General features: G+C 40.6%; 1 protein-coding gene across 7 annotated transcripts in view; it reads left to right on the top strand.

Annotated features, from left to right (window-relative positions):
- The first annotated feature begins 106 nt into the window (after positions 1 to 106).
- The window catches only part of usp32 (ubiquitin specific peptidase 32), an 83,738-nt gene continuing 64,839 nt past the window's right edge, over positions 107 to 19,005 (top strand). For all 7 annotated transcript variants that reach the window (XM_017422031.3, XM_017422030.3, XM_017422027.3 and 4 more), the window contains exon 1: positions 107 to 419. In XM_017422031.3, coding sequence (XP_017277520.1) covers positions 362 to 419 — 58 coding nt within the window. In that variant the 5' untranslated portion in view covers positions 107 to 361. The remainder of the gene's footprint in view (positions 420 to 19,005) is intronic.

Genomic DNA, 19,005 nt, shown 5'->3' with positions numbered 1-19,005 from the left:
CCGCTCCAAGCTCCGCTTTACTACTAACGTCAAAACACACCGACAGGCTAGCATGGTGTTGTTACTTCGCGTTTAAAACAACAAAGACAGACGCTTTTACGGGCTCGCTGGAGCCAACCCCGAAGAGTCACCTCGTGTGCACACCTCGGTCCTGTTTGCAAGCGTTAGAGCTTGCTCCGATCAACTGACCTGTATAGGGAGATCATGTGACAGAGCAGAGGCGTCGCAGAAAACATTCAGTCGTCCACAGACGCGCCGTCGCAAACCTATTTCACATTAACGGATGATAAGGCAACAGGCAGCTCGGAGCCACTGGGATCGTAACGCTTATTTCCTCGCATCGCAATGAAATGAAGGGAGCATGGGGGCCAAAGAGTCGAGGATAGGATTCCTGCCGTATGACGAGGCTGTCAAGAGAGGTAAGCCGAAAGCAAGGAGCCCAATCCGCCGTAGTTCAGTTAGCTTAGCTTCCTGCCTGTCTTGAAGCTAACCAGCTACAGAAGACAACATCCTGACCACCCGGGAAAATCCGACGCTTTTAGTTGACTTGCTTGTCTTACTGGACTGGCGCTTAGAAATGTTGAATAAATCATTTTGACTGAACTTCTGAGGTTATTTGATCATTTCGGCTTAGATGCAATGCGAAAAACCGACAGGGTTTTAGCCATATAGGAAGTTTTATTTGTAGGCAAGTCTGTGTTTTCCGCAGTCATCTACCAACCAAATGCACTACTTTGGGCTACAGTAGAAAGCGTTGTTCAGTAATTAAACCCCTATAAATTTGACTTACATAGTTTAAGTTAGTCATATATTTTCCCTGAATTAAATTATTGTTCCGTGTGATATAAAAACGGTGCCGAGGGGTGTTTTATGATTCTTATGCGTTTACTTGTATGCAAGGTCAGGTTAAATCGGCCGATTTTTGTACGGTGTTTGGTGTGGCGTCCTGTTCGGTGCTAACTGACTGAACGTGAAGGGCTAGGTTGACAGGCTAGCATTTGGCTGAACAGATGTTCTGCATGTGTGCAGGCTGTTTGAGCTGACACAACAACAGCGGGTGACTTAGCTCAGCTAGCTTCTGCTGGGTACTGGTAATGCCTTTTTAGCTGCTACAAGCTTAGCTCAGCTAGCATCTGCTTGGTACTGGTAATGTCTTTTAGCTGGTACTAGCTTCCACGTTCAGAGCTGACAGGCAGCTGACATGGAGCTCAGCTCCTGGAGGAGAAAAGCTGCCTCACGGCTTTGGTTTTTGTTTGTCGGATTTCAAGCCTGGCTGTGATGTTTGGAGCTAATGTTTTTGTTATAGGACCTAGCAACGCTGGCTTGGGACGCTTTGAGCTACAAACAGACGCGCGTTTTACATCATCATTATTTAAGCTTTGTCGAAATTAGCAGCGTCTTTTTCTTCTCAGTTTGGTTTTTGATTTTTGGATTGTGAGACCCCATCCACTGGTTGTAAACAAACTGAATCTGACGGGTCCCCACTGCAACTTGAACTGATTCTATTCTTCATCTCGTCTAAGACATTAGAAGCATTTCTAAAAACATTTTGCTGCCAGTTCTGGTACATGTGGACTGAATGTGTTTTGTTTTTTTGTTTAGCCTTAGTGCTGGTGCTTTTATAACAGATATAACTGGACATTTATCAGCAAGGAGATCTCCTCCCTTGGGTTGCACTTTGCTCCCTGCCTTGGGAACAGCTGGTCCTGGTTCCAGGTTATGAGATGCTGTTACACATTGAATCAGGACTGTCATAATCTTTACCAGGCTTCGAAAAGAACTTACCCACCTGCCCATTTCCTTTCTGTCAGACTGTAAGTGATAAAGTGGCTTTCCTCCTCAGTGATTTTTATAACTCTGTATTTATCACCCACCGCCGAAGCGGGGAGGATGTTTTTGCTCGTGTCTGCGTTCATTCTTCTGTACTGTTAGCAAAATATCTCATGAACCAGTGGACAAACTTTAATGAGACCTTCACAAAGTAATCATTGGATGAATATCTACAACTGATTAACTCTGGAGTCCCCACAGTTTTAGATGACCACTACAGCAAATCAAAATAAATGACCATATAATGGCCATAACGTTGCTAATTATATAGATATTGTAGTAAAATTTTATGTGGTAGTAGTTAGTCATCCCCAGGGTATACTCAGTGCTAACATGTCACATGAAATCTCACACTATTGACGCAGCACATAAGTTCATCTACAAGGTTTGAGGAAAATGACTAATTCTGTTCTTCTATTTATAGTGCTCTTAGTTTAAAACTCTGGCATGAAAGGCAGTGGGTGGAATGCAAGGAATGCTGGTTCTTTAATTCAGCAAGGCTTGTTTTGCCTTTTATCTCTTCAATATTAATCCTTTGTTTGTGGTTTTAGGTCCAGTTTACATGTTAGCGATCTCCTGGAAACGTTATAGTTTTTCCAGTGCTGATTGGGAAAATGGTACAAGTTCACGAGGTAATGCTCTGATCGCAGTTGCAAAAAAACATTACAACTGCTGTAGTTTCCGTGCCAGGTCACGCGTGCAGACACTTCAGTCTCGAGCACGAAAACAATTACATCCAAAATGGCGAGGACACGAACGTTTGGACGAAGCTTTGCTAAAGAGTGATAAGCACAAACAGCACTCGTTGTTGCTGTTGTTCATCTGCTCGCACGTGCAGATTCACTACTGACTGGCTGCAACTGTTAGTGGGCATGTGGGAACGCTTCTGCTTTCAGGTGAATTGCCGATTCCTGCGAAACGATGCCGGGAGTTACAAAAAACTTCCACTCTGCCACCTGGACTTAAAAAGTTCTGCTGTCAGAGAATCCGAGCGCCGATGTTCGTGTACACGAACCCCCGAAATGTAACAGAAATGTTACGATTTCACTTAAAAACAGCACAGTGTAAACTGTGACAGAGCCATTCCCACTCTGATGATCACATTTCACACTCTCCCACCCTCTCCACCACTGCTACACGCACACACACACACACACACACACACTCAGTGGACACATGCACAGGAATTATCCAGCTTTATCTGACTAGTCACATGGCAGCATTCCTAATTCCCACAACAGGCTTGACTGCAGCAATTATGGCTTCAGTTTTCATGGAGGCTCACTCTGGAGGGTACCAGCAGGGTGATGGTCATCGATCCTCAAAGCTGGACCTTTTGGAAAAGTGTTAGGATTTGAGGACTTTGAGGATTACCCCGGCTGGATTCATTCAAGTCTGTTGTTGTTGACAGTTTTTAAAAGATGATTTCCCCCCTCCCCCTTGAGACAAAGGGCTGAAAACCCTTCAGGTGATGAAATACACTCTCATTCACACAGTCAATTACTAAAAGAACTTTAGCAGGACACAACATTATCTTGTTTATTAAAGCTCACAAATAAAAAAAAGGATCTAGTTGCTATTTAGAGCATATAGTCAGGTGCTTGACAGATATTTAGGAAGTCGGTACAGAAGTTGGAGAGTGCTTCAACACGGTGGATGTTCAGGATTTAGTGGTGAAAGTTCACTTCCTTTTTTCCTCAAAGTGTTAGGGCGATGGATTGATGAAACATTCACGTAAAAAGGGAAGAAACGTTTCCTGTTTTGTTAGAAATGTGCCAAAATTTCATGTGTAAAAATAATTTGAAAATAAGTTAAACCTAAAGAGAGATGCTGTTCAAACATTTACTGAGCAGAGTGGCTTTCACTTGACAGGTGTGCCGTATTTTTCAGACTATAAAGGCGCACTTAAAAGCCTTCAATTTTTTCAAAAAACCACAGCATGCCTTATAATCCGGAGCGCCTTATATATGTAAGAAGTTGTAATGTTTTAGTATGACTTTAGTAAACTACAAAGCCGCACCGCTTGCAGCATTAAGGCTCAGTTATAGTTGCTCTGTTTCGTTACACAGGGCTCTGTGCACGTGGCACGGACCTGAGCGAGCGGTGGAGGCGATTATACTTGACACTTACGTTGGTGCAGTTTTCTTCTGTGAGTTTTGAACCGTTTATCTGTGTGATCTCTCATAGAGGGATCATATAAATGCTAATACAGATGAACCAGTTCCGCTAGAGCAGCAAAATTGTCCATTTTGAGCGGTCCGTGCAAAATTACAAAAATCTGGAGGTGCACGACGATGAGCCTTATAGTCTGGTGCGCACAAAAGTTTGAAAATGGACCATTCATTGAAAGTGCATCTCATAATCCAGTGGGCCCTGTAGTGCAGAAAATACGTCAGCGTGTGAAGGCTGTGGGGTTGGTTCGGTCAGCAGTAGTAATAATGCTTACTGTAGGAAGAAAACCCTGACATATTCATCTTCATCCTCTTTCATAATGGTGGAACTTTCACCCCAGGCCAATGTGAACGTTCAGATCTCCACTCTGGTGAGCAAACACCTAGACTCACTTCATCATCCTCGGGGACTCTATTAAAGCGAAATTAAACAGTGAACTCCCCAAATACAGGCAGCACATCAGCTGTCCCACCACGGCGAAATGATATACTCGACCATTGTTACACTGCTTAAAGCTGCACACCACTTTGTTTCCCAGTTAGCTTTGGGACTTTCTGATCCCTGCCTGGTTCATGTTATTCCAGAAACTTAAATGTACATGACATTTAGTTAAAACTGAAAACAATGGACCAGCAATGCATAGTAAAAACCTCTGGACTGTTTCGACTTACGAGTTGTATGTTCAGTGTGGGAAACACTTCTGTTGCTGCTTGATTTGAAGAGGGGCATCAGGTTATTCACCAGCTGATAGGCTTCATTAAGTTGTGTGCAGACTTTACCTACTCTGCACAATCACCACTCTGCTAAGCACTGCAGGGATAAATAGAGCTGGCATGAGATTTACAAGCTGATCAGCTAGACTGATGTGCTTCCAGTGCAACATGCAGTACTGACCAGGAAGTCAGAACATCATGGCAGACTGTCTCTCATGTGTTCCCCTGAGCACCACAAATACTGCAACAAATTCGGAACAGGACTTGATCACAGAGACAGCTAAAATTTTTCCTCTCCTGACTGCACTCTTGCTTGCTGATTTTAAGATCGAATGTGAAGACTGACTTTAACTTACAAAACTGCATCAAGCCATCAGCTTGATGCAGGATGGCTTAAAGTGAAGAAGCTCCTTCCAGAAGAAGTCAAACTTTACTTCCTTGTGCGTCATGAACTGGCGACAAGTCACCACTGATATTCTAAAGAAAACATCTCCTAGTTCCCAACTCTCTGCAAGAAAATGTTTTCCTTCCTGGTCCAATGAAGGACACCAAAGTGTGGTTTTGTACTAAACATTGCCTCAGAGCACTTATGGACTATTTGGTCTCCACAGTCCTGTCATGATGCACTATCTGTCAGGCATGTGACAAAACTGCTAGTGTTTCACCTACACCATTACAACCTGTGAAGTTTCCAGATTGTCTATTTGAACACACTGCTGTCGACACTGTGGGTTCATTTGAACATGGAGCTCATGACTGCAGGTTTGCCATTACTCTTGTTGATTATTTAAGTAAATGGCCTGAAGTAGCATTTACTCCTGATGTTAAAACACACATTGTGATGGCATTCCTAACTTCTGTTTTTGCAAGTGGAAGAAACCCTTGCACCATCAAAACTGATAATGGACCACAGCTTACATCTTCTGCTTTTGCTGATTTCATAAGTGAACACTATTAAGCACATCAGAACAAGTGTATACAATCCTTAGGATAACAGATGTGTGGAACTCTTTAAAAGAGTGCTAAAATACACCATTCAGGCAGATCAAGCTACTCAACGACCCTTTAAGCCTACAGTTACCAAAATGCTTCACAGCTACTGCGTTTCACCTCATGCCACAACTGGTGAATCCCCTTTCCAGCTCCTCAGAGGAAGACCAATGAGGACAAAACTGGACATCCTGCCTCCACCTAAAGACAATGGACAGTATTACCATGGTAGAGAAAACGTGGTTCCAAAACAAGCCAAAAGTGCACTTTACAAAAAACAAAAAGAGAGGAGTTCGATCTACAGTCAGAGTGAAAAGTCTTCTCATGTGGGAAAAGGAGAGACCCAGTACAGTGATTTTTTGTCAGCGCAGCAGCAGACTGGCTTGAGGTCATTCATCCTCAGGGATGGGAGGAGTTGGAAAGCAGCATGACTTTCACTTTGCTTACAGGGCTCAAATGAAACACCAAAGACTGATACAGCAGAGGAACCCCTCAGTCCAGTTCTCAAAATGGAAAGACATGCACCAACCTGAATAAAATAACTTTGTTTAAAAAAATAAAAATAATGTGGACACAAACCTGAGTGAGAATGCTAGAGTAGTGGGGAGATGTTGTGTTTTCAGGTTTACACAGTAAATGCATTGTTGCTGTTATTACTTCTTGTCACCTGATGGTGGAGTAGGGCAGAAGAAACTTATTTTCTCCGTTGTGATCTTTTCTCCATTTTATTAAAGAAATGTCTTTTATAAAATGGAGGAGCTGCAGTCGCTAGAATAAAGCTTTTAAAAGATTTTAAACCATATCCTAGTTTATTACAACCGCCACATCAACCTGTTCATGAGTGGCCGTTCTTCATTAGGTAAACAATATTTTTTCTCAATATCTGACAAAAAACATTCCTTTGCTTTGTTTTATGCCACATTGAATGTCAATGTGTTGAATCAAAACTCTTATTGAATTTCATTTTATTGTGATTAAAAGCTAAATCGTATGGCACTGTATCTTTTTTTTTTTTTTTTTTTGCTGCCCACACATCTTTAATGAAACACGCTGTTGGCAGTGTCTCGAGATACAATCCTTTACAGATGCAAACTTATGGCCAACCAGCTTTCAAGTGTCACTTTCCAGCTCCACTCTTTTTTTTGTCTCCCACAAATCTGGTTATGTCTGACTTTGGAAAGCACAGGCTCAGAATGACATTTCACAAATTGCTGAGTGACGTCCTGGCAGTGCCATCTATTGATTTACAGTCCTGTGGATGCTAAGCACAGCTTTGCACACAGCTTTGCATACATCAGGCTGTTGTAGCTCTTTGTTGACTCGCTTCGACTCTGAAATGGAGGCAACTCTCTCTCTCTCTCTTTTGCATTGATGGGTTTTTAGGTTTGGTTTGTTGTGGAAAGACAAAACTGATGTCATGAACAGAATACTCTGTGGCAGAGGGAAATCAAAGAAGTTTATTCTTCTACATCAGTCTGACTTCTCAACCAGAGTTTCCTTTATTCTCCTTTAGTCTGAGATATAATGACACATTGTGGCAAGACAGACTGTGAATAATTCACCTTGCAGGTGTTTATGCAGCACACTGCTTTGTTTAATTGAAACTTGTGGAACTGTAATGTAAAGTCTAACAAGCTGGAGCAGGGTGTTTCGTAAATGGTGCACAGACTGGAAAAGCACCACGTTGAACAGGGAACAACTTGGTTCATTTTCACTACCTTGTGGTTGTGTTAGCAGTGTGTTACTTCCAGGTGTCGGTGGGCAGAAACAAAAAGAAAAACCAGCCACTTCTCAAAAGGAGAGTCACATCAAGTCTCTGAATTTGTACATTTTAACGTCTCTTCAAATATTTGCAATTATTGCTATCCCTGTTAATTATCCCAGTGATCAAACAGGCCAAAATAATGAACAAAACCCAAACTATCTTATTATTAATTTACTTATCTACTTATCTATCTTACCTTCCTGAATGAACAAAAACAGGAGAAAAGTGTTTTAAAATAACACACTGATTTACCCACAATAGACCAGGAGTGGGAAACCTCTGGCCTCAGAACCTTTTTATTTGGCCCGCCTCTCAATTACAAACAAAAAATAAAATAGTTGAAATCTTGGAGGGACAATACATCAACAATTAATGTCATTTCTGTGGTAAAACTGAGAGTAATGTGTATATCCGAGCCAGGAACAGGGTCAGTGAACGCAACATAAGTGCTAAAGTGTCAGTGCGAGATAAGACGACGTGACTGACAGGCGTCGATCATGGCAACTGTGGGAAAAAAAAGAAAAGATGCTGAATGCCACATTTTGCATGAGAAATGTACAGGTGATTATTTTATTTTATTTTTTTGGTTGAAGAGAAAAGCACTGAAGTGTGTTTGGTTTGTAGTCGGGTGCTGGCAGTGATGAAAATGCCTAATCTGGAGCGGCATTCAAAGGAGGAAGCTTTTTAAAGTGAAGGAGCTGAAAGGACGGATGTTATCTGAGTTGGGATGCACAACAATCAGCGTTTCTACGACCACAGAGCGACAGAGACAACTTTATAGTGAATGAATTAAGAGGAAAAAAGTCGAAGCCTCATGCAGAGGGAGAGTTTGTGAAGGAATTCATAGCTGCTGCATTAATATAGTGAGTAAGGTTTATTTATAGATCACCTTTCACAGTTAAAAATCACAAAGTGATTCAAATATGAAATGCAAAAGCTTTCACAATACCACATCTGTTCATATAAAACAATTTATTTTTTTACCCCCCCCCCCCCCGAGTCCAAAAAGAAATGTAAAACTGAAAATCATGTGTAGTATAAACAATCTTCTGTACATATCTCATTTTATTTTTGGAGGTATTGTTATGACTTTGTGTTTGGAAAGGCAACAACTGTTTACAAAAGGAAAGAAAAATAAAACTCCAAACGTTAGCAAAAACAAATACACAAATAGCTGCTGAATGTTTAGCATTGTATGGGTTTACAAATCGAGTGTGGCCCTTAGAGGTCTTTAATAATTTAAGTGGCCCCAGAGAGAGAGAAAGGGTTCCCCACCACTGAGGTAGATGCACGCACACATACAAACACACGCATGCACCTTTCGACAGCAGGCGTAACAATGGCACCAAAATACACCTGAAACAGTAAAGAAGACGTGAAGCAGCTGCTCTAATCTGTAAACACAAGAAGAAATGGACAGGTGGCGAATACAAGATTAAAAACTGAATCCTTCTTATGGACTGATGAGGAAGTGAAACTTCTCCTTTGTGTCATATTAAACTATTATTGACTGGGAGTCGTGTCAGTCCAAATCTGAGGACATAATGGACAATTCCAGGCAGAGTATTCAGCGAGAGCCAGGCAGAAGAGCTTTCCTCATAATATTCAAAGGGTAAATTATTTATATATGGGTGTCAGTCTTTCAAAATGGTTCTCATTTCATAGTTTTTAAATGTATATTTGATGTATATTGTTGATCTTTTTCTGCTACATTTGCTTTAGTATTGTTGACAGTTCAATAAAGTGGTCAACTTTTGGGCATTGGATTATTTGGTGTAATAATAAGAGGGTTTTTTTTTTTTTGCTCTGCTGTAATTAAGGCAGTTTTATGGTTAAAAAGCCTTGTCTGTTCATTGAATAATACAGTATGTGAAGGTTTTGCTGTATTTGAGAAAGCGGTGTCTGCAACACAAACTTAAACATGTAATCTGTTGTATTGGGGTCGTACGTTAGGCAGAAGGTGGACCGTGATTGTTTTCAGAAAGTTGTGTTGTCACTCAGGTACCTGGTTTTGAAATATATTGTTACAGGCTCCTTAAACGCTGTTTCCATGTAGACACAAAGCTGAAATGATAACAAAAAAAAAATCCTAATGTATTCCCAAAACGCATTCCTGTGTGGATGGGGCCTTTAGTATGAAAGTATTTTACATCTTAAAAAAAACAACAAAAAAGCCATCTGAAATCCTGTTCACACTCGGCTCTAACATTTGTCTTGGGTGATCAATTTGGGTTAAAATGTTTCTTTCCACTGTCGCCAATGTGCTGCTCAGGACGAAAGATGCAACGCTATCCGCTGGCTTCTTTAGGTAAATAACTTTTACTAGTTGGCATTTTATTTCTGTGAGTTTTTGCACGGTGCCCTGAGACACCTTTTGTTGTGAATTGCCGCTATATAAATAAACTGAATTGAAGTAATGGAAGAGATGTTTAAAATAAACTGCAATTAAAAGCCAATTTACAGTAAATAAAAGTGCCAACATAGAGGTAGCAGTCGGTTGTGTAAGTGCTGATAAGGTTTTACAGAACTGTCTGTCCTTGTCAAAGGTGTTGACTCACTCTTACCCTATGGCCTCATCATACTGAAGTTATAGGCTTGAATTTGCTGAGCTGCACTGAGTTTTATTGTAACTTATGTATTTGCACATCCAAGTAATATTATTGGATAAGATTCATCCCAGACGCTGGTTGGTTCTGGGAAAGGCTTTAGGGTTAGGGTACGTTTCCTTGTGTAAACCTGGAAACTTAGCCTGACTCTTTTGACCTTTTTTTGTGATTGAAGTCCGCCACTTTCTGAAAGGAAATCTGTAACTTATATTATGAGTTAGCTTCTACTAAATGTTTTCTGGGAATGTCTTACACAGTTTGGAAAGGCGTAGTCCTCACCCTGAAACAACCATACTGTTAGATCATGTGATGACGTCTGCGGGCCTCATCAGCTTGGTTGATAGGCTCCTGTTTTACATTTTCAACTTATCCTCCCTTCTTTGGTCGATTTGCCTACTGTTTCCACAAATGCCTCTAGTATGGTTTTTGCTCCGAAACACAGACACTGTGTTGTGTGTTTTGTTGCACTTTGGATTGCAAATCATCTTAGCAGGAGTGTATTTTTAGCTTTTACGTCAGAGTATTTCAGGTCAAAGTATAAGAATCTGTATATCTCTCTTCATCAGCACCATTATATATACAGTATAAATTAAAAAAAGAGTTCTCCAGTACTTTTTATGGAACTGCTAATTTTGACCAAGACAATATATTGCCTGCCTCTGAAAAGGGAAAAAGGTGGACAACTAACATTTTTCCTGTCTGTTTGTCTCAGTGTTTTAGTTTTGATTATCTATCAATTAATTGATAAATTAGTTGATTATTCTGAAAGAGTAAACCACAAATTTATTTTAGTTCATTTTATTTTTAACCATGAACTTTGGCATTTGTAGTTCACAACAAAATAAACTGAAAACAAAAAGACTGTAACTTTGTCTTTTATTTTAATCTAAGCTTTTTACAGGTCAGATGTTATCTCAGGATGTGTTTCACCATCTAATGGTGGGTTCCATTTACATCGGAACTCGTACCTGGGAGGTCAGAGTGACCTTATTTCCAACTACCGCATTCCAGCTGTCTGGCTCGGTGAGAGTCGGAAACAAGATGGACGCCCTCAGCATGAATATCAACAGTAAAAGTAACAGACTTTACTTCCTAAAGTGGTGAGTAGCAGCCATATTGAAATCCTAACTGGGGGTAGTCAGAGTTGCTTCCACTTTCTGAGTAGGATGTCCCACTTGAGGGGGCGTTCCTGTTGAAATTTACAACTAGGAACATGGAAATTCCCATTTCCCAGTACTACTGGAATGCACCATAAGTATAGTAGATTTCCAGCCTTTTGCTACAACGTACAAAAAGAGATCTAGATCCTTTCTTTTAGCAAAAATAAAGTCATCCTAATCAGATACCTAAACAATCTCAGCTGACTCTTTTTGATATGTTGCAGCAGTGGCTCTACACTGAACTCCCCCCGGATGATGGAGCTCCTTACCCTATCTCTAAGGCTGAGCCCAGCCACCTACGGAGGAAACTCATTTCACCCGCTAGTATCTGGGTTCTCATTTTTTCTGTCACGATCCATACTTCATGACCATAGTTGAAGGTTGGAATGCAGACGGACCAGTAAATCAAGACCAACTCTTTCTACACCACGATTAACTGAAGCAATGCCCTCATTACTGCAAACAAGGCCCCACTCTGTCGATTCATCTCCCACTCCATCCTACCATTACTTGGGAACAAGTTTCCCAGGTACTTGAACTCCTTTTTTTGAGGGTAGAGCCTGATTCCCGACCCAAAGGACACATTGTACTTTTTTCTGGTTGGCCTTGGACTCTCATCCAAGCCGCTTCACACATGGCTGGTAACTGTCCCAGTGCAGGTTGAAAGTTGCAGCCTGAAGACACCAACAGAACCACATCATCCGCAAAAAGCAGACACGAGACCCTGAGGTTCCCAAACCAGACACCCTCCTCTTCCCAACTGTGCCTCCTGTCCATGAACACCACAAACAAGATCAGAGACAAGGAACAGTCCTTTCGGAGTCCAATTCACACTGAAAATGGGCTCGACTTTGTGCCAAGGATACAGAATCTGCTCCTGTTTTGGTTATACAGGCCACAGATAGCTCTTAAAAGTGACCCCGGCACCCCTTACTCCCGCTGAACCCTCTACAGAATGCCTCAGGGAACACGGTCATGATCCTTCTCCAGATCCACAAAACACATGTAGACTGGAGAATCAAACTGCCATGACTCCCTTAGCAACTCTGCAAAGGTAAAGATCTGGTCTACTGTTCCACGACCAGAACAAAAGCTACACTCCTCCTCCTCCTGAGTCTGAGGTTCAACTTTTGGTCAGAGCCTTCGTTCCACCATCCTGGAGTAAACTTTTTCAGGCCAGACTGAGAAGTGTGATCACTTGATAGTTGGAAAACACTTTTTAATCTCCCTTTTTAAAAATGGGAACCACCATCCCGGTCTGGCAATGACTGTGTGATGAAAGAAGTTGGTTAGAAAATGGTTTTAAAAATCAGTGAAAGAATAAGCAAAAGTATTGCGATTTTGAGCTACTTTTAGCTGTAATTCTGATAGTGTTTTGGGTTTTATGAAGAAGACTGTATTTGCAATTAATAGCACTGATGCCAACTGAATGGTTAAAGATAAATTGCAGATACTTGCAGGAACACTAATTTTTCTGAGAAAATGCTACTTTTGCTTAAAGTGAATTAGGTTGTTTGGGTAACCGGGGAGATGTTGTGTTCTTAAGGTTCTTATCACTAGAAGGTGCTACTGTGACATAGGGCAGAAGAGACTGTTTTGGTAGAAAATAACAGAATAAGATGCAGAATTTTCTAGACAACACCGTGTTTTGTCATGTCGGCTTAGCAGTTAAAGTTTGCACGTTTAACAGTCGTGTCCTATCTTCATTGCAACCAACACCACAACTTCCCTCCGAGGAAGACACAGAGACAGCTATTACTTTTAGCAATTCTAAAGATGGTAGAGCTTATAATACAATGTGCTAGACAGTTAAAATGGCAGCACAGTGATCATTTTGTTTTAGTTTTACTAAAAAGAAAGTCTTTTTATTGTGGATCGGCTGTCCTTAAGCTGACGTCTCCTCTATTGTGAGCCTACAGTCAGATTTTCAATTTAACCAGAAATTACATCTGATACAACACTGAGTCTGACAGTACCAGATTTTCAGATTATCCAGAGAAATTTTGACATTAAATGATTTTTTTTTTATACAACAGACATTTCAGACTTCACTGAACACCAGCTGGAAGGTAAAATTTACCTAGAATTTATTTCTCTGACTGATATAAAAGCATTCTGCTCTTGTTTTTTATTTTATTTAAATGGCCGCAAACTTACCTCATCATTTCACGTTTCTGCAGCTATTGACTTGTTATTATAGAACATGATCTTTAACATTTTGTTGAGCAGCAGTGTGACAGTTGTCCATCAGTCTGTCACTCAGCAGTTTAATCATCTTTAATACTGAACACTTCAAAGCTCCCCTCCACACACTGGACCACAGAGACTAAATTCAGCAGGCTCAAATTGATTGATACAACTGAACAGTAATTTATCAATAAATCAGAAATTTCCAAATGCATATTTTGTACTGAAGGCGGCACGATGGTTAGAACCGTCATCTCACAGCAAGAAGGTCACAGGTTCAAAACTCAGCTGGGGACTGGCTGGGTTGTTTTTGTTTTTGGTTTAATTATTGCCTGCTTCCATAAAAGGCATGTTTGTATTTGTTTGTTTGTTTGTTTTTTAACAAAATATCTCACAAACTACTGAACAAATTTCATTGAAACTCTCAAAGTAATTATCTGATGTACATCTACAACTTACTAGCGTTTGGAGTCAACTCGGTATAAGATGTTAGCCACGGCTAATCAAACTTAGCTAACTCAAATATGGCTACAACTAATTTGTTTTTACAGGTATTGAGCTACAGTTTGGTGTGGTAGTGGCTGAAAGTCATCCCCAACACATATTCTGAGCACCACCAGATCACACAAGATCTTTGCTTACTTTGGTGTTCAAGGCAGCAGCTCATATGCATTTCCTCCAGGAATGCTGCTTTCATTATTGATATGAAACAGTCAGTGAGGTCCAACAAAAAAACAAACTATCCGTGTTTTGGATGCGAAGTAAATGCTGAAAGAGAATCAGCTCATTAGCCACGCACAAAATGTTTTCCTGTATTTTGACGTCTTATTAATGTTGACATCATGTTTCCCGACTGGCTCTGTATTATAAATATTTTAGAGAGTTTCCATAAAATAAAAAAATGGCTATTCTGTTGAATCTGTCGGTGCTATGCTGCTGCAGTACAGTCCCTGGGGTTCTGTTTGTTCAAAGTGTCCAGTATTAAAGATGATTAAACTGCTGCCTGACAGACTCACAGAAAGCTTTCACACTGCAGCTCAGCACCAAGATAATGACCGTTTGGCTGCAACGGCCATTTTACATGTGAAGTAAGAGGTGGTCATTAAAGTTAAAAACCTGCATTTTTCTTAGAGAAATCAACTCCAGTTGATTTCTGTCTGCTGGCTGTAAACAGGCAGCTGGGGTTCAGTGAAGTTTGACATGTTAGCCGCATATAAAATCATTTATTATTAAAATTTCTCTGGATAATTAGAACTCTGTGTCGTCACCCTCAATATTTTGACCTAGATATTCTTTTCCTAATTTCTGAATAAATTAATTTGCCTGTCAGATCCTGGTAAAATATTTACTGTAAAAACATTTCTCTCCTATCACCACATTGATTTCAGCGATGCTGAAAACACACTGAATTGTGGAACTGGGTGTTTATAATTAAGCAGTCCCTCCAGGATTTCGCGATGTTGCGATCGCAACTATTAACGCAAAATCAAGCAAACCCCCCCAAATCGCAACTTTTTGCAACTTTGCCCAAAACACCGCAACTTTACCCAAAATAACCTCAAATAACTCACAAAAAAGAGACATGACGTCACTTCCTGTTAACATCAGAATGCTGGTAGCATGCAGGAGCAGCGACCGAAGTGAAAATGTGCGCTAATGCTTCACATTTCAGCAAAGGACCGCGCAAAACACCGCAGTGAAGTTAGTTTTAAGTTGGATATTGGATATTCGCGCTCCGCGGAGTTAGCGGCGTCTAGCTCACGGCTGACCCAAAACAGGAAGTGAACCACCACGTGTGAGAGAAGGGGCCGACAGAGAACGGCTGGCCGACATTAGCGTTCCTGTTTCGGGTCAGCCGTGAGCCAGACGCTGCTAACTCCGCGGAGCGCGAATATCCAATATCCAACTTAAAACTAACTTCACTGCGGTCGCAAACCAGTTTCCTACCCAGCTGCACGAGAGTTGGGGGAAGCTGTTTTGCACGTCCTGCAGTGTAATCATCGAACATAAACGCATCGACAAACAGTTTGTGTCTGCAAAACATGTGAGGAGAGCTGCAGACGAGGGACAATCCAGAAATTGTTATTAATGTCAGTTTATAAGCTATCAAAGTTCTCAAATAAAGCATCTTTTGATAATGTCAATGTTTGTTGGTAATTATCTTTCAAAACTAGTAAGTATTTTTGGTTTATATATTAAAAGTTATGGTTTTTTATTGATTTTAGTAAAAATAAAATCGCAACTTTTCATCGCAACTTTTAGGAAAATGCCCCGCGAAATCAGGCATTTTAGCCCGCAACAATCACAAAAAATGCCCGCGAAATCCTGGAGGGACTGATAAAGTTTACTGTAAAACAGGAATGTCGCAGAACTTAATATGTGGATTTTTCTGAACAATCCACATGTTTCCATATTTGACAACCACAGTGAAGGAGAGACTTGTGTGATGCCATGTGAGGAGCAGATGATGGAACAAGACTCAATTATAACACACTAGTTTTACTCTATAATTTATGCACTAACTATGAAATACAAAGTGGTTTTTAAGTACGTGTTTTATTTTATAAATGGAAGTACTGTTTCTTTACTCTCACCTGAAACACACACTATATATATATATCTTTTTTTCAGCAAACACTAATTATTTCAATTTAAAAATGATTACAGGCAGATGTTTAAGCACAATAATAAACATTATTCTGCAATATTCTGTTGAACTGAAACAGTTTTTGCTGAGTATTTGTTAGAAGTTGATAATTTTATTGAACCTGGGGATGTATTACTGCTTCATTTATTAATCCACCATGTAATACAACAGTTTTTAGGTGTGAAAATGGAATTACGTCATCAAAATGATAATAGAAAATAAAAATAAAAAGATTTTATAGGGCTCTACTTTAGTCAAAGTGAACAAACTGTCCTGTTCTGTTTGAACGAGTTAACATCTGAAGGACTTTCTGTTCATTTTTTTTTTAATTTCAGTGTGAAAGCCTGAAAGTGATAACAGTGTCATTTTGACCTAACATGGTTAGTAACCTGAAACTAAAGCAGATAAGTGGAACAGTCTGCATTAAGCATTTGGTCTACACATCTGGTCTATTTTTTCCCCTCCACTGTGACATTTAAGTTGAAGAAAGTTCCGTGACGCGGGTACTTAAAACTACTACTCACTAAATGACGTCACCCCCTAATTTGCAGAAATGTCCAGAGAGGAATAATGTTGTGAGTGAGGCAAAAAGTGAGTAAAAAAAACCCAGCTTAAATATGTTTAGAACCGGTTTGATATAACCATCACAGAATGAGTCCTCAGCTTTCATTAAACAGTTAAGACGCAAAATCAACACGGGACACAGCTCTCCATCTTTAATGGACCTGTAGGACACCTGTCCACGCTCAGTGTTCTTCTAACACTTCATGTCGTGTGGAAAGACCTTTCTCAGCGAAGAATCGAATCAAAACAAGACTGCGGGCCTCAATGTCAACGCCACGCCTGAGCAGCTTTGCTCTTTTGTCTTCTGATTCAAGCCTGTCAGACTCCGATCAGAAGATTTATGAGATAATATACATCTTCAGCAGGCTTCGGTTGATTTGTTGGACAGTTTTGGATCCTGTTGCTCGTTGGTTTAACTTCCAGTGAGAATGAGAACACGAGGAGGTGCACGTGGTTCACTGTTGAACTGTATTTGTAAAAACTAAATGGTTTTAGAGCCACCTGAGCACAGGAACGACAGCGTGTGTTGGTGTTTGATTATTAAAATCACAGTGTTACAGGTTTAAATGTACACTACTTTCAATATTTCTTTGGCCCAGTCATACTCTTCTTTTATTTTACTAGTTTTAGAAGTTTTAACTCATTTTGAAAGGGTTTAACACGTCACTTGTTCCAGATATTAGCATCTGTAAGGCAGCAAGCAGCACAGCCCATGCTAATCAGAGGCCTTTACAGGAACATTCGGAGGACCCATAAATGATTGGCTTGTTGAATAAAAAGTAAGCTGTGTCATTTTGTTGTCCTCCTGCTGGAAGCCTTTTGCCTGCAGGTGGAATTGGCTTTTCAAGAACAGCACCGCCTCCGTGTTTCTGCCCGCTGCGGTCTGTTGACGGTTCACCGTGACTCAAAGGTCACAGCTGCTCATGCGAGTTCAGGCTTTGCATTCTGTTCCAGACGCCTCGGTGCCGCTGGGTTTCCAGTCTCAAAGGTGGCAGCCGGCTGGACGAGCCCCGCTTTTTCAGTAGAGCAGCAAACCGAGGCGCAGCGGGAAGTTGCGTCTGCCGCCATGACCCATAACAGACAACTCTGCTGTGTCGATCTTGGTCACACAGGTTTGTGTGTACAGTTGTGAGAACGTTCCTTTATATAGTTGCGTCTGAACACTGCGTGTCTGAGTGTTTGTACAGTAGGAAAAGTGGAGGCTAGAAAACCAGACTCATTGTTTGCTTTAAATGGAATCACAGTCATAAAGGTTTGTGCAGTCCAGTGGTGAAGAAGACACCCAACGCCTCACCCAATCACAATTCACAAAGTGGCCTCTATAATGTGAACTTGCTTTGTTTCCTTACCCATTTGTCCATCTGACTGCAGTGACTTTATTTTATTATGACGCTGCAGCTGGGCCATTCTGATATTAGGTTGGCTTGTTCCCATCAATTTACACAATTTACAAACACATTTTTCTCTTTTTATTGTGCGGGATGTCAGAGGCTGTGGTGGGATAGCTGAGCTCTGTTCAGATTGTTTTATTTTAAAGAATATTTTATAGTGATAGTTGATGCTTGCTTTGCATCTGACTGTAAATAAAAGAGAATGATATTACATTGTCAATTGGTTTTTCATTTAATTACTGTGAAGACTACTTGGTATTGGGATCTTAATACATATGATGCATTTTAAATGTGTCAAGTATATGTTTTAATCTTTTTTCTTAAATTAAAGATTCAACAGACAAGTGTGATTTTTGACGTCACTATCACGTCAGAGAACAAAGTGGTTTTAAAAACAAACAAACAAAAAGCTAACTGCTTTCAGTTTGAGGGACTTAATTGGCAGAGGTGAACATTTACAGACTTCTGATTCCTGTACAGCTGTGATCTGCCTATACCGATGTTTCTCCAAGAACTATAATTACCAGAATACCCTATATGCTGTACCACGACAGGAACAGGCTTCCTGGTGTTAATGATTTCCAGGTTCTTGCACGCACAGCTTCCTTCATCTTTTTCTGCCATCAGCTGTGAGGGTAATAAAAGCAGTGAAGGAATTTTCCCAGGAAACATGTTGGACGTTGGTGTTGGAGAGCAAGCTGTCGTCGTCAAAAATGGTGGCGTTATTGTTTAGACTTGAATACACGACGCTTGCTACAGCCCCCTCTTTAGCAGTAGGTGTCACTACAGAGAAATAAGCCCACATTACTGTAGGAATGACAGGAAAACAAGAGTTTACAGCAAGCACACTATCATGGTTTCAACTTTTTCACACATAGCTGAATTAAACTAGCCTTGGAGTTGTTGAGGACAGGATTTAAAGCCGTTCTGTTGCCATTTTTGAATACTGCAGTATGCTTTGTAACTGTATTATCGGTTTG

Source organism: Kryptolebias marmoratus, linkage group LG2 (assembly GCF_001649575.2).
Source record: "Kryptolebias marmoratus isolate JLee-2015 linkage group LG2, ASM164957v2, whole genome shotgun sequence".
In the NCBI taxonomy this organism is placed as follows: Eukaryota; Metazoa; Chordata; class Actinopteri; order Cyprinodontiformes; family Rivulidae; genus Kryptolebias; species Kryptolebias marmoratus.
Note: the sequence above shows the minus strand (reverse complement) of the source record. Positions and strands in the feature narration are given on the sequence as shown.